General features: G+C 36.6%; 1 protein-coding gene across 2 annotated transcripts; it reads left to right on the plus strand.

Moving 5' to 3' along the window:
- Window positions 1-3,546: 3,546 nt before the first annotated feature.
- LOC104588898 (COP1-interacting protein 7-like) lies at window positions 3,547-11,567 on the plus strand. Of its 2 annotated transcripts, none has more exons than XM_010247022.3 (10): window positions 3,547-3,819; window positions 3,920-4,096; window positions 4,396-4,535; window positions 4,909-4,961; window positions 5,060-5,112; window positions 5,200-5,352; window positions 7,149-7,426; window positions 8,247-10,045; window positions 10,175-10,552; window positions 10,650-11,567. In XM_010247022.3, the coding sequence occupies exons 1-9, from the start codon at window positions 3,761-3,763 to the stop codon at window positions 10,526-10,528; spliced, it is 3,066 nt and encodes a 1,021-aa protein (XP_010245324.1). In that variant the 5' UTR covers window positions 3,547-3,760; the 3' UTR covers window positions 10,529-10,552; window positions 10,650-11,567. The 2 variants fall into 2 exon arrangements, with proteins under 2 accessions (XP_010245324.1, XP_088742926.1); XM_088886800.1 differs by having other exon boundaries at window positions 3,569-3,819; window positions 8,235-10,045.
- Window positions 11,568-14,855: the final 3,288 nt, after the last annotated feature.

Raw genomic sequence — 14,855 nt, forward strand, 5'->3', positions numbered from 1 at the left:
CTTGGTGTGGTTGATGTCTTAGTCTTAGAAAGTTTAGAACCCAAGTTCCAAACTTAACCACACATTTTGTACTGGAGCCCTGAAAAAGTTTTAAACTAAAACGTGGAGGGTTCCTGACTTCCTGGTGGTGAGGAATGAAAGATTAAAAGTGGTGGTGGGCGGTGGAGGGCAGTTGGGGATCACAAGAGGTTAATGGGATTGATGAGGATCACAGGTTAAATCCATTTTGTGAGAAGCCATTTAAAAAGCAGCTGAGAAATCTAGCTATTTACTTATGTTTGCTTAATATAAACCTCCTTTCATTATATATTGTCATAGGGGTTAATAGAATGTCATCATATTATTTTTGGAAATTTTCATAAATCCAAAAATACACTGATATTACCAATTTAGAGTTTTGCAAGATCAAAATGCCTTTATGCTATTTGGGTCCATAAATAGGATGATCATGTCTGGAAAAATGTAAAAAGTCAGGAGTAGAGATCAATTTATACAAGAAAAAAAAGGAAGAAAGAAATAGTGGGAAACTAAGTTTAATGATCAATTATTATTAATAAAATACTTTTTTTTTCTGTTTGAGCAAAAAATACTCTTTTTTTCTTTATGAAAACAAATTGGTCTTCTTGAAGAGAGGCTACAGTTGAAAATGGGGATTTGGATGTGATAATTGGGATTTGTAGAATCTATATATTTGGGTATTGGTATTTTCAAAACTTAAATTTGATAGAAGGATCTTTTAATTTTGTCATTTATGGGAAGGATTTTCTTGTCATTATACATTTCTATTTGTATTTTAAAAGAAATATTATGATGGAGATCTCTTACCTATTTTCAAAGAAAAGGATTTTATGATAAGATAAAAAATGAATTCATCAAAAAGAACCTTGGAGCAGTTTCAACAAATGACAAAATTAGAAAAAATAGACTAACATGGTTTGGTCACGTGTAAAGAAGACCATCTACAGTTCTACACAACCCTTAAAAGAAGTGATGTATTACAAGTGGAAAAGGCCAAAGGAGTTCAGAGCAAACCAGAAAAGACATGGGCTCTTAAGTTAACAACAAATATTGGGCCGGAAAAACCGGGTTTATGCAGTAACCAACTAAGAAGAGGAAAGGTTTCAGTAGATGTGAAAAACATAACAAAAGTTAGAATAATTTGTTAAATAAGTGGTCAATAATTCATATTTGACTTGTGCACATCTTTTACCGTTGAGCTAGTTGAGTTGGTAATCAAGGAGGTGATGAATGATGAAATGGGCCGACAAGCCCCACGGGCAATTTATGGGCTAATTTGGGGTCCAGCAACACTCGGTAAACAACAAGCATCCAGGGTGTCCTCTCGGAGATCATGCAACATTGCAACCTATGTACCAGCAGTAAGAGTGTACACACTACTCATTACTTAGGCTTAGGCATAGCCTACGCCCAGGATTGGATGATTTGGGATCTTAGAAGCTAATTAAAAAAAGATTAGATGCTAATAAACATAAGCATAACATCATTAATTCCTACTAACAACAATTTTACAAATATGGAGTTCTGAGCCAACATCACTTACAACAATTTTACAAATATGGAGTTCTGAGCCAACATCTAGAGAGGTGAGCTAGAGTCCATCTTTCTCTCATCTACCAATAAAAAGAAAAAAAAAAAAAAGAAGAATGGGACCACGTGAGGACCCCAAGTGGGGCCCAGGTGAAGGATCCCGATTCCTCCTCACTCACTCCTCAGCATGAGAGTTAAGTTGCGTGTGACCCAACCAAAGCAACCATAAAAGGCAAAGATATTTTTTGATCGAAACCTTTCACCTATTATATCTATGCAAATGCACCCAAAGTAAAAACAAAAATCAAAAAGAGGGTGGGCTGCTCACCGGCCACTGCCCCAAAGTTGAGATGTGTGAGCATTGCAGATGATTGCTCAATATGCTCGCGTTTGATGCTTTGGAAACTTTGCCATACCGAGTAAGATTATCGATTACATAAACAACCTGACCGGCAAAAAGCTCAGCTTAGTCGTGGCAGGCCAGGCTAGGGAATCTGCTATTAGGAATGGCAACAGGCGGGTATCATATTTTTCTTTTCGGATCCCGATTCTGAAATTAACCTCATTCTCATTTTTTATCTCGGGATAGGAATGGTAATGGGGTGAATATCATATTTTTCATTCCCGATCTCGATTCTGAAATTAACTTTTATCTTCATTCCTGATTTCTGCCAGGATAAAATTTGTCCTTCATCCCGGATCCTCGTCAGAGATAAAATTTGTCCTCCATCCCTGTTCCCTGACGGAAATAGATTCCCCGTAAAGACTCGAATCACTGAAATGTTTTTAGATAACATTATTTAAAAAAAAAAATAAATTTACTTAAAATAAATAAAAATTATAAATAATATTTTAAATATGTTTTGATATATATATAATCGGAGTTAGAGTGGGGCGAGGACCTTAATCCCTATTCTGACCTCAGCCCTGACCGGAGATTTCTATTAATCCCCGTTTCCATCTCCACCCCATCAAAACAATCTCCATCTCCATCGGAGAAGCCAGGTCCTTATCTGCTATAAATAAAACGCTACAAATACTGTTCCAACATGTCACTACAGCCTTACATTAGCAATATCTCTTTTAACATTCATCGAAAAATTTTCTCTTTATACGGCTGCAATGGCAATGTTATTAGCACTGTGTATTGATAGCTGATCTGAACTCGACAGGCCATCCACTGTGGGCTAGCCGGCTGGGTCGGAGAAATGGAGAGTGGAGGCTGAAGAACTGTCGGTATAAATGAGGATATGTTAGTAATTATAACACAATTGAAACTTTGAAAGTGACGCAACGGGTTTCGGTGTCACCATTTGATTGGTCCTTAGTTCCCTAAGAAGCTTCCATTTATGTATAGTCGTCTAGTGAGAGAGAGGATGTGGGCTGGTGGCCTACTGGCCTGCGGCCTGACTGGTGGCAGCTAGGATCTCCTAAGTTCTAGTTCTACCCACAAGAACAAAAACTCTGCCCACACTTACTCATATAATATTCTAGCCACATATAGAGAACATCTCGTGTGTAGATATATAATTATGCAGGGGAAGATATTCTCAATGCACGGGAGATCCGGAGTGACCTGGTGGGGTGTCATTATTCCTTGCTCACTGGCTCACTCCAGCAGGACAGAGGGAGTGACAGACAGAAGAAGACTTCCCAACTATGTATGACAGCCAAGCTTAAAAGAAAAAAAAAACAGACAAGCAATCCGACGGAACACCCTCAACCCCACTCTTCTCTCTTCAATTACAAGTTTACAATTTTCTTTTCATATGTTAAAGAAAAAAGAAGGCTAATAATAAAGAAATGACCTCTCAACCAACCAATCTCACATTAGTCTCTTCTTCTGCACATAAAGGAAAAAAGAAATCGAGAATTCAATATTCGCTCGTTGTCAATTTTTCCCATTCATTCATTTTACGGAGAGGGAGAGACGGGAAAAAAAAGGTGTCGGCATGCCTTGCGGGGCCTACTTTCATATCGTCAAATCCTCGTTCGCATGTGCAAAGCTTCATCAGTTCTTGCTGGCACTGGCGATCCATATCCACCCCACCTCTCTGTCTCTCTCTCAGAGAGACAGACGGATAGATAGATAGATAGAGAGAGAGAGAGACTCATAGAGTAGATGAATTACGGGTGCTGAGATCTTTCTCCGGGACGATGTACTTCTGAAGCTCCCTGTTTCTATCCAAGTTCTTGCCCCCTGTCTGTTACTATGGATTCGAGAATTCGTCTCGATTATGCTCTGTTTCAGCTCACCCCAACCAGAACCAGGTAGGAAGCGTTTTTTCTTTCGTTCTGGCCTTTGTTCTCGGAGTTATCTAGCTTGGGTCCTGATGATCTGGGTATTTTCTCCGTGCATTTTCATTTAAAGGTGTGACTTTGTTGTCTTCTACGGAGGTAAGAACGAGAAACTAGCGTCTGGGCTGCTCGAACCGTTCATTTCTCACCTCAAATTTGCCAAAGAGAAGATATCCAAGGGTGGCTACTCCATTGCTCTTCGCCCACCTACTTCAGATGCCTCCTGGTTCACTAAAGGCACATTGGAACGGTAATTAGTCTTCCAGTTCCTCTTATCTTTTCTACTGTAAATTGCGGAGTCTCTCCGGCTTAGATTCTTTTATGGGTCAATGTGGAAGAATCAAGTAGTCCACTTGGAAACCGGACGAGTCCGCTCGGTCTATTGCTCAATTCTATCCATACCATACATTTGGTAGGTGATGGGTCGTGCCGTGGTTGATTCTTTGTCGAATTGCGAATTTTCCGTTCGATTCACCCGAGTCAATCTCGCCAAGGTTTTCTCTTTTTTGTGCAATACCAACTCGTGTATTACTTGTGCTGCTTGAGCAGATTTGTCCGGTTTGTGAGCACGCCTGAAGTTCTCGAGAGGTTTGTTACAATTGAAAAGGAGATCTCGCAGATTGAGACTTCAGTAGTTCAAACATCCAATGAGTTTTCAAACCACACTGTCGCAGGACAAACCGAAGAAGGTGATGCTCAAATATGATTTCCACATTGATACTTTGCCACTTACATTCTAAAATCCTTTATTTTGGTGCAATCCATTCTGTTGCACCTTCCCCGTATGCATGTATTATGATTTCTTCATATCTGATTACGGCTGTCATTTCTTCTTGAAAAAATGTCATTGATGCTTTTGTACAGATCAAACTTTCTTGCTCTGAAGTAGAGAATTCTGAGAGTTTCAGGGTTTGAAGAACATTTTAATAACAACGGATTATTTATTCCTGATAAAGCTATCTTGAAGAAAAAATGCTGAATTCAGTTATCTGCCTTAATCATTGACTAAGGCACCATTTCAATTTCAAAATTTAATTTAACAATTAATTATGGATATTTTAGGCAATGTTGCAGCTATTGATGGGAATGCCAAGAAATCACCTTCTTCCACTAAGGTATTTCACCGTGTTAAGAGTTTATTAGGGAACACTGTCTGGTTATGTTTCTTCAGAACTTAAATAGTAACCTTTAACTTCATGGTGGTGGTGTCCAGTCAAAAGGCGAATCTAATGATGTTGATGAGGATGCACAAGAAGAGAACTCCAAGTAAACTTTCCATTAATTTAATCAGCTCTGTCTGATAATTTATCTGTTAAATTCATAGGCACAATTTCTTACCTTGATATTAAACAGGATTCACCTCCAGCGTCTTTTGGAGACTCGGAAAGCAGTTCTTCGGAAAGAACAGGCAATGGCTTATGCCCGTGCATGTGTTGCTGGATATGAAATGGACCAAATTGGCGATCTCATCTCCTTTGCTGATGCTTTTGGGGCTGCACGTTTAAGGTACAAATGAGCATCAGAGACAACCATAGTGAGGTTCACTATCAGAGATAAAAGCAGACTTTTGATTTCGAACTTTTCATGATGCCTCATAAACACATAATCAACCAAAAATGAATGACATATCATCTAAGTTTAGGGTAGGGTTATTACTGTGTAATTATTCCCTTTGTACTGCATTATCATGCTCCTTAGTTTCTCTTTTCTACGTTATTGCTGTCTAAATGGCTTCTTCAGTTTATTATATGAAATCTCAGTACTAGGAGTAGCAAATTGGTGCAAACGTACTATGTATCCTGCACAACCTATGAAGGTTGGGTATTACTGAGATTGCTGAGCCATTGTCAATCTAATTATTTACTCAACAAATCTATTAAGATTCTTCTGAGCTTGGTACGTGTTTTCATGTTGTCAAAGGACTTCACTGTATTATTTCAGGTCATTCTGCATCAGGCTGGACTTGGTCCTGGTGAACATGGACTGCCCTAGACAGTGTTAACTACATCTTTTCAACTTTGTTGATAGATTATATCAAGCAGGTTATTCTCTAGAAAGTTGTGGGGGAGAACACAAAAAAAAAAAAAAAACAGAGATCCTAAACCAAAACTAAGATGTGAACTGTAAGAATATTTAGCATCTTTGAATAACATGGTGAATTTTGTGGTTTTAGATGGGAAGATTTCACCTCATCGTGGTGGGCTTGTCTCATGGATCTTTTAGTAACTGCAATTTTTTTAATGCTCACTGAGCTAATAATTCAATTTTGTTCTTCTCTCCAGGAAGTTCTTCCAGCACTTCCTTTTTAATGTAGGCAAGTATTTTCTTCTTGATTGATAGTTAGTGGAAGAAACATGTAAAAACCACAAGGCATGCACAGAAAGAAACTACCAGTAAGTGTGTACAATAATAAGTTGTTAGTCTTATTTATGTGCTTAAGATACCCAGATATTTCAAGGGTAAAGTTGAACAAGGTGTATGATGGGAATCTAGACCAAAAGTTCAGGCTCCCGTTTGGGAAGAGTGCAAATGCAAATTTGTACATTGCAAAATCTTGTATGCTGTATACCTAAACTTGTATTTGCACAGTACATATTTGTATTTGTACTCTTCCCAAATTGAGCCTCAGGCTCAGTTTGGAGCGAGTACAAATACAATCATGTAGAGTGCAAAACCTTGTATTCTCTATTATTTTGGATGTATTTGTACTGTACATGTTTGTATTTGTACTCTTTCCAAATTGAGCCTCAAGTACTGAACATGACATGACATCCATGTACATGTATCTGGGTATCATTGAAGGGAGGAGGTTGGTTCAAGTTTAAGCTTTGAAGGGGGCCTCACAACCTAGGGCATATTTTTTTCTGACTTCCATTTTATCTTTAAGAAGAATTTTGCTCATCTTCATGTGGTATGAGAAACTTCTTACCCCATTTATCTTATTAATCATTAATGGTGATGCATGACCCTGTAACCAGAAATATTTTAAGAAATTTTAGATTATCTACTTGTTTGGTAATATAATTAGGTTTGCGACCTTTAGGATTTATTCATTTTTGTATCTTAAGTTTCAATTTGGGCCTTGGGTAGTTTTGTAGTGAAGATAATGCTTTTCATAACTTGGAACGCTTTTTCAAGTTCCACCAATAGTTTCATGAATTCCCAAGAAAAGAATCATGTCCTATCTACATTTCAGCTCAGATATTTGCATCTGCACATTTCGTGCTGCTTTTGGTACTAAAACTTCCATGTGCTTGTCTTGAGTTTGAGGATGGCTAAGTTTTAATTACAATGTCATGTAGGGAAGCATGCATAAATTTCAAGGAGTTGTGCAATAGAAAGCATGATGATGGGCTTTGGATGGATGAACTAGCAGCAATGGAAGCCTGCCCTCAGCCAGAGCTTCCATACTTGGGAACATCTGGGATTATACTGACTACTGAAAGCAATAACCTTGGCCAGGGTATCATGTCAAATATCCAGAATGGTTTCTCCAATGGGCAACTTGATCCAAATGGATCATTAGATACTTCAGTGTCTGATTCAATCGTAAGTCACACAAGTTCAGAAATAAATCAAGGTATTAAATGTTACCTCCTTTTTTTACACTGTTCCTGTTTTGTTTACTTAACCAATGTGACAAGGACCCTGGATAAATCTGCCCTCTATATTCTAGAAATCTTAAAATGAAAATTTCTAATGTCTTTTACTCCTTTTTCCCCTTCCAGCTGCCTTTTATAACATATCCTTCACATTGTATCATAGACATGGCCCACCAATGATTGTTCCATATGTTTGTTTAGTTGGCAGACTACATCATGCATATTGTATCCTAAGTATCGTATCAGTAGGGGATCTCATATATTCTAGACCAAAGCAGGTGAAAACTTGGTAGAGCTTAAAATCGTTCATTTAACAATCTCTTTAAAGGGGAAAAATCTGTAAGATGGGATGAAAGAAATTTAAACATTCTGCAATTCCAAATTTTTTGACATGGACTTTATCTATTTTAGTGCTATGCAAATGAGTAAGTGATGAGGATGCAAGTTTATGTACTAATCCACCTCCAAACCCCCAACCCAAAAGAGAGATGAGGAAGCCATGTCTATATAGTTTGGAAAAATAAGAAACAATTGTGCATGTCAGGGTACAACTTTCAACTTTTTTACTTATATTATGTTTAACTATATATATTTAACTAGCATTAAACAGCAGTATGTCTTTTGATATTTTCAGCTATTGATCTGTCAGATTTATGTCTAGGTTTCATATATTGAACTAGCATGTATTGCAACATATCATATTCATGTCTAAGTTGCAAAGAATCATAGAGGACAGCATACATTTTTCTTCCAAAGAATCAACAGGCACATCTGTTTTATCAAAAGGTTTATGTGCAGATAATAGCTTGCCGACGTCGGGTCAGGTTCCACCAGCATCTGCCAAAGCTCAAGGTCCAATGCCATGGCAAAATCAGCTTCCGCAGTACATGTACAATTTCCACAACCCAGGTATTCAACAAATGCCCCCATATCAAGGATATCCCTTCAACAGCATGCAGATTTTTCCTCCCTATTATCCAGGGCATATGCAATGGTCTCCAAACGGTGAAGAATCTGGCCATGATCTTGCCCGTGAACCTGATTACCGTCACAGTCATAAATCACTTTCCAGAAAAAAAGAGAAATCACCAAATAAACAAGAAGAAGAAGGTTCAGAACAAGATGGATCCAGCGATCCCAGTGCCTCTTCTGGTAGTGAGTCAGATGGATATTCACAGAAAGATGGGAAGCATTCTGCAAAGGAGCAGTCACAGAAAAGAAGGAATAGAAAGAAGTCTTCAAGAATGGTTGTTATCCGCAACATTAATTACATCACTTCCAAGAAACGAGAAGGACAAAAGGATGATGCATCTGATGAGTCATCTTCAGCTGAAGATGAATTCATTGATGGAGATTCCCTTAAACAGAAGGTGGAGGACGCAGTTGGGTCTTTGGAGAAACATCACAAGTCAAATTCACGTCATCATAAAAAGAGAGGTGGGGACAAGCATTCCACCATTACAGATGGATCAAATGGTGTGGTTAATCATGATCTTGAGGGTGATGATGATGCATATGTTTCGCAGGGAGGGAAAATATCTGAGAACTGGGACACTTTCCAAAGCCTTCTGATGGGACATGAGGACTCAGGTGCTAATGGCGTAGAAAAACAGCAGACTGTGGATGTTCGAGATGAATTTGTTACTATCAGGAGTTCTGACTCAGGAGCACTATCTGAGTTCACAGGTGCAGTACACCTGGAATCAGAGAAAGGAACAAAGCAACGACCTATTGCAAATGATTCCTTCCTTATGTCTGACAGAAATGCAGCTAATGAAAGCAGGACTTGCATGGAAAATTTTGAAAGTGGAGAAAATTTCCACTCAACTGTGAAGAGAAGGGAATGCACTGATGAAGAGTTGTTATTTTCATTGAGAATAGGGAATTCAGAGGGAAAGTTCAGGGATGTGGTATCTGATTGTGTCACTGAACCATCTGTGCTCAAAAGTCATAAAGGAGAGGATTGGTTTATTGTCAACCAACCTGAGAAATTGAGGGACCAATATGGAACCACAGATCATGCAATTTTCAATGGGGATCACAAGTTGACAACAGAGGGTGGCTTTTTTGGCACTGAGAACAATAAGAAGAATGTGTTTGTTGATGATTCTTTTATGGTGCAGGCTCGATCAATAGTCGATGATCAATATGATTCTCAATGGAGAACAGATGTAGGCATGGATGCTGACTTTAGTGTAGCTACTCAGCATGAAAGTAGCACTCCCGATCCCCCAGGGGATCGTCTTAGAATGTCTGGAACCTATGAGCCAGATGATCTCTACATGGTGCTTGACCGAGGTTCAGGAGTGGGATCTATTGAGGCTTCTTGGACTCCTGAAATAGATTATGGAAATGATATTTCGTTTTCTGAAAATGAAAAGAGACGCTCTAGTATTGAAACAAATGGTTGTGACAAGGATGATCCCTGTAATGAAAGCACCAAGAATGGAAGTCCTGAAACAAAAGGCCCAGTGAAAGAAGTGAATTCTAAAAACCTGCGTGGATCTCTTACAAAGACCAGACCTGAAAGTATATCAAGAACCAAGAAACCGTCCACTGTAAGCAGAGCTGCAGTTCAAAAGACTAAACAGGAGAAGGTATTAAATGGTTACTTCTTTTTAGGAGAACATGGAAATAATTACTAATTAAATCCATCTTTACTGTTTCTGTTCACTTGCTTTTTTTACCTTGCTTCAATCTCAAAAATCAATTTCTCTCGAATACAGGAGGAAGAGAACCGGAAGAGAATGGAGGAATTGCTACTTCAACGTCAAAAGAGGATTGCTGAACGAAGTGCAGCTAATGGTTTTACTTCAGCAACATCTAAGAAGTCTCCAGTAACCAACAAGACTGCAAATTCCCTGAAGAATGACAAGAAAACATCTCAAACCACAAGTCATGAAACAAAGAGGTTAAGTTTACACAGACCAAGTGTTGCAAATTCAACAACAGATGGCCCTGCATCTGGACAAATCAAACACAAAGGTTCATCAACTCCTCCATTAAATTCATCTGAACCAAGAAAAACAGGTCCAAAAGTCAGTGTAGGGGTGGCTTCTCCCTTGGCACGGAGGATGTGAATAAGAAGAAAATTTTCAAATCAGGTCAAAATCTTAAACTGCGCCAGCAATCTTTCTCACCGAGATGTAACCTGTTCTCATCTACAGCAATTAACTCTAACCCTGTCTTCTATATCTGCAGGGCAGGAAGGACAATGACCAAATTGATGTCTCAGCTATTACACCTTAGGCAGAATTAAGAACCATACAAGGAATTACACCTCAAATTATGTTGTGAATGAGTGAGCAGGCAAAGGCATCTCAAGTAGATAACTTCGGCAACGGAAGCTGTGAAGATCATTTGCTTTGTTTGGGGGGTGTCGAGTTGGCTTCAGTCATAAATCACTCAGACAGTTTTACACAGTCACACCTCAGAAATCAATGGATTCATTACTGACACAATGGTAATTCCCCTGATAACTACACCCAAAAAGGCACAAAGAATAAGAAATTTCCAGTCTCATCTGAAATTTCAGATAGAAATCCCTCAACCTGGTTGAGTCAATCCTATCACCAACTAATGGAAGTATCACAGAGCCAATCCACCTGAGAAAGAATAGAAACTGTGCAGCTTCAAAGGGGTTATAGAAACTTCTTATATTTGGTTGGAAAAATGGAAAGCCTGCTCCTATTTGGATTAAAATTGGACTCAGTTAGTTCTGTCATAATCTCGTGTTTCTACTTGAGGAGCCATATTTGCATTTATCTTCCATTTTGGATAATGGAATGAGTCAATGCAGGATTACCTACTGAATGGTCCCTCTGTCAGTGGGTTATAACTACTGTTTGGCTTTTTTGCATTTTTCTATCTTGCTTTGGTACTTCCTTTTCAATTGAGGATGCACCTACGCTCAAATTTAAACGAGTGATTGTGTAGCTGTGTGGGTCAAATATATCTTAGCAGTTGTGGCCATGTTTTGAAAATTCATTTTGTTTGTACTTAATATCCATGTGTAATCTATTCTTTATGGTGAGTGATTCTTTTGGGATATGAATAATGAACCACCTCTGCTTTGTAATATTATTATCTGTAATGTGAAGTAGTTATATTCATTTCTAATGGATGGGTGCGTATGAGCCAGAACCAGATTTGTCTAGGTGTGAACTATTGGTAGGATCTGAATGCAATGTGCAAAATTAGTAGAATTCTTTCGTTTCATTCTGTGAATATGCTTAAATTGGTGAAATGATGGCAGCCCTTGTACTCGGAACAGAATAACTATTGAGCTTCTGGCCTATCTGATGTTGGGAAAAGCCTGAATTCAGCCTAAGAAGCTTGGAGCTGTTAGCATTTTGAACCCATGCCATTAAAAAAAAAAAAAAAAGTACTCGACTAAACCAAGCATGGCAGTCGGCAGAGACTCGATTAAACCATATCAACCATTGCACTCTGGGACAACGAGGTTTCCGTGTTGTTTAGCAATGCAAAGTTGCAAACATGGAACTTAATTCGGTCATTGTTTGGAGGCCTACTGGTTTGGGGGCGTTGTTCTAGAAAGCTACCAAAACCCTGGTAGCCGGGAAGATTATTAGGTAAACAGCCTAATAATTTGGTTTGCGTGTATGGGGTCCAATACATTTGTTTACAGTGTTTTTAGGAACTTTTCTTTTAATGAATAATCTATATCACTTTAAAAAGCACGAATAACTTCAAGAATATTTTTGAAATTTTCTAAGGACAAAATTTAAAGATATTAAATGAGTTAAAAAGAAGTAATTTAAAGTTATTCAATGCATTCAATTCTCTCTCATTAAATCCAACATTTAAGTTATTAACTTGCATTCATATTTATTGAATCATATATTTAAGTTATTTTTTTTTCTTCTCATCATTAAGTTCTATTAATTAAATCCATACTTAATAAATTAATAATTCCAATAACATAAAAACTTATACTTTTAAAATCTACCTAGCAAAAATAATGTTTTCATGTACGTGATGGTAAGAAATTAAATAATTTTAGGTCAAATGGGTTAATCGATGTTGCTATGATGAAATAATCAAATTAAAAAAATTGGGAACATTTTTAACATACATATTAAACAATAATAAATATGATAAATAAAAAATATTTTTATCAATGATGGAAATGGAATGTAAAATTTAAAATCAATTGAAAATAAAAATATTTTCCTAGTCTCTCTCAATAAATCCTATATTTAAGATATATTTTTCTCATAATTAAGTTCTTGTTATTAAATCCACAATATTAATTTTAATAGTATAAAAATAAATATTTTGAAAAATAATTTGAAAACAAAACCATTTTATTCCGTCTTAGTGGTGGGTAAGCAATTCAACCATTTGGGGGTCAAATAGATTAATAAATAATTCCATAATTAAATAATAAAAAAGTTAAAATAAATAACTATGAAATGTAAGAAGTATTTTTATTAATGATGAAAATGGAATGCCAAATTCAAAATCTACCTAGAAATAAAATGATGTCATAGTTAAATAATAAAATTTTTAATAATAGAAAATACAAAGAATCACAAAAATAAAAATTAAAGATAGAGAAAATTTTGGGCACATATCTAATATGCTATATATTTATAAAAATAAAATATTGGGTACATCTCTAAAATTTTGCATTCATTGTATTGGACAAAAATAAATTTTATACATAAGAAATAATTTTATCAATGATGGAAATGTAATACAAAATTTAATGTCAACAACCTAGAAATCAAACAATTTTTATTTTTAGATGGTAGGTTAGTGGTTTGAGTCAAATGATACCATAGACAAACAAAAATTAAGTGTAATAAGTAAAAAATATTTTATATAATGTAAATAAAATATATAACTTAAAGGGAAAATTATAGTCAAAGTCGGTTGTACACTTAAAATTAGGATGCAAGTTGGTCCAGAAACCAACAAAACTTTGACAACCAGCACTACATTTCAAATTATAACCCCCCATGTCATCAGATGCTTATGTGGTTGTTGCCAACATGGGACTCTGAGTCCATGTTGGACACAACAAAAAACCTATACCGAAAATAGGTTTTCAATTTCTCTTCCACTCCCTCAGTCTCTCAATCTCCCTCCCTTCTCTCTCACTCTCACAATCATTTCTTGATCTCCGGCTCCCTCTGTCTTTCCCACTCTCTCAGCTTCATTTTGTAGCCAAATCAAAAACTTCTCTCTTTCTCTCTCTCTCTCTCTCTCTCTCTCTCTCTCTCTCTCTCTATATATATATATATATATATATATATATATATATTGTTCTCCCTCAATCTTTCTCATTCTTCTCCATACTCTCCCTCTCAATCAATATCTCCTTCTCCCTCAATCTCTATTGTTCTTCAGTTGGTGTAAAGATCTCATTATTACTTGAAAAAGAGAAAAAAAATAAAGAAAAAATGTATTATATAAAATATATTTTCATTATATAATACATTATCAATCCAGTCTTGGGCTAAGGTCAGACTTTTATGAGAAAGCCCGAGCTCAACCAAAAAAAAAAAGTCGGGCCTAATATTTTAGGTCTGAGCCCATGGGCTTGAAATCTTGTTTAAGCTCATCTTAGATCGAGACAGGCCGGGCTGGCTAGTCGAGCTACCCGACGACCCATGAACAGGTCTAATTAAGAGTCCCATGCTAACAACAACTAGATAAGCCTCCGATGACATGGTGAGGGTTTTTATAATTTGAAATGTAAAGCCAGTTGCTAGAGTTTTGTTAGTTTATGGACCAACTTGTAGCCTAATTTTAAATGTTCAACCAGTTCCGACTATAATTTTCCTTAATTTAAAACTAATCCAAAAGCAAAACTATTTTATTATCTAGATGGTAGGTTAGTGATCAAACTTTTCAAAGAAATTAAATCCATGATGTCATAATTGAATAATAAATATTTAAGTTTATTTTTAATCATATTGTTACTTTTGTTAATTTTCAATTTCTGTCTTAACTATGACATATCTAAAATTCAAGTAATTAATATGAAGAAAAATTTCTCATGTACAACGCATGTGCTTAATTACTAGTATATATAAAATGTATATAAAACTAAAATTTGAAAAAATAATAAAAAGCATTAAAGGCGCATGGTTTAGAGTACTGATGCACTTCTATGCAGAGGTGTATCGATACTTTGAACCTTCTAACAACCCTTTGTTTTAGAAACCGACAATTGAGGGTAAGGAGATGGTGGTAAAGAGTGAAAGACATTGTATTAGCTCATTGGCTTAGGCAAAAAAGAAAACAAGAAAGATGAATTTACTTAGGCATAGGAGAGCTCAGTGTAGTAGTCTTCTTTAATTCAGCTACAGGTCTGCTGAGTGTAGATATTTAAGTAAATGAATTATACTTTTTTTTTTATCGATCAAGAGGTACTGC

Source organism: Nelumbo nucifera, chromosome 1 (genome assembly GCF_055504915.1).
Source record: "Nelumbo nucifera cultivar China Antique chromosome 1, China Antique-T2T, whole genome shotgun sequence".
NCBI classification, from domain to species: domain Eukaryota; kingdom Viridiplantae; phylum Streptophyta; class Magnoliopsida; order Proteales; family Nelumbonaceae; genus Nelumbo; species Nelumbo nucifera.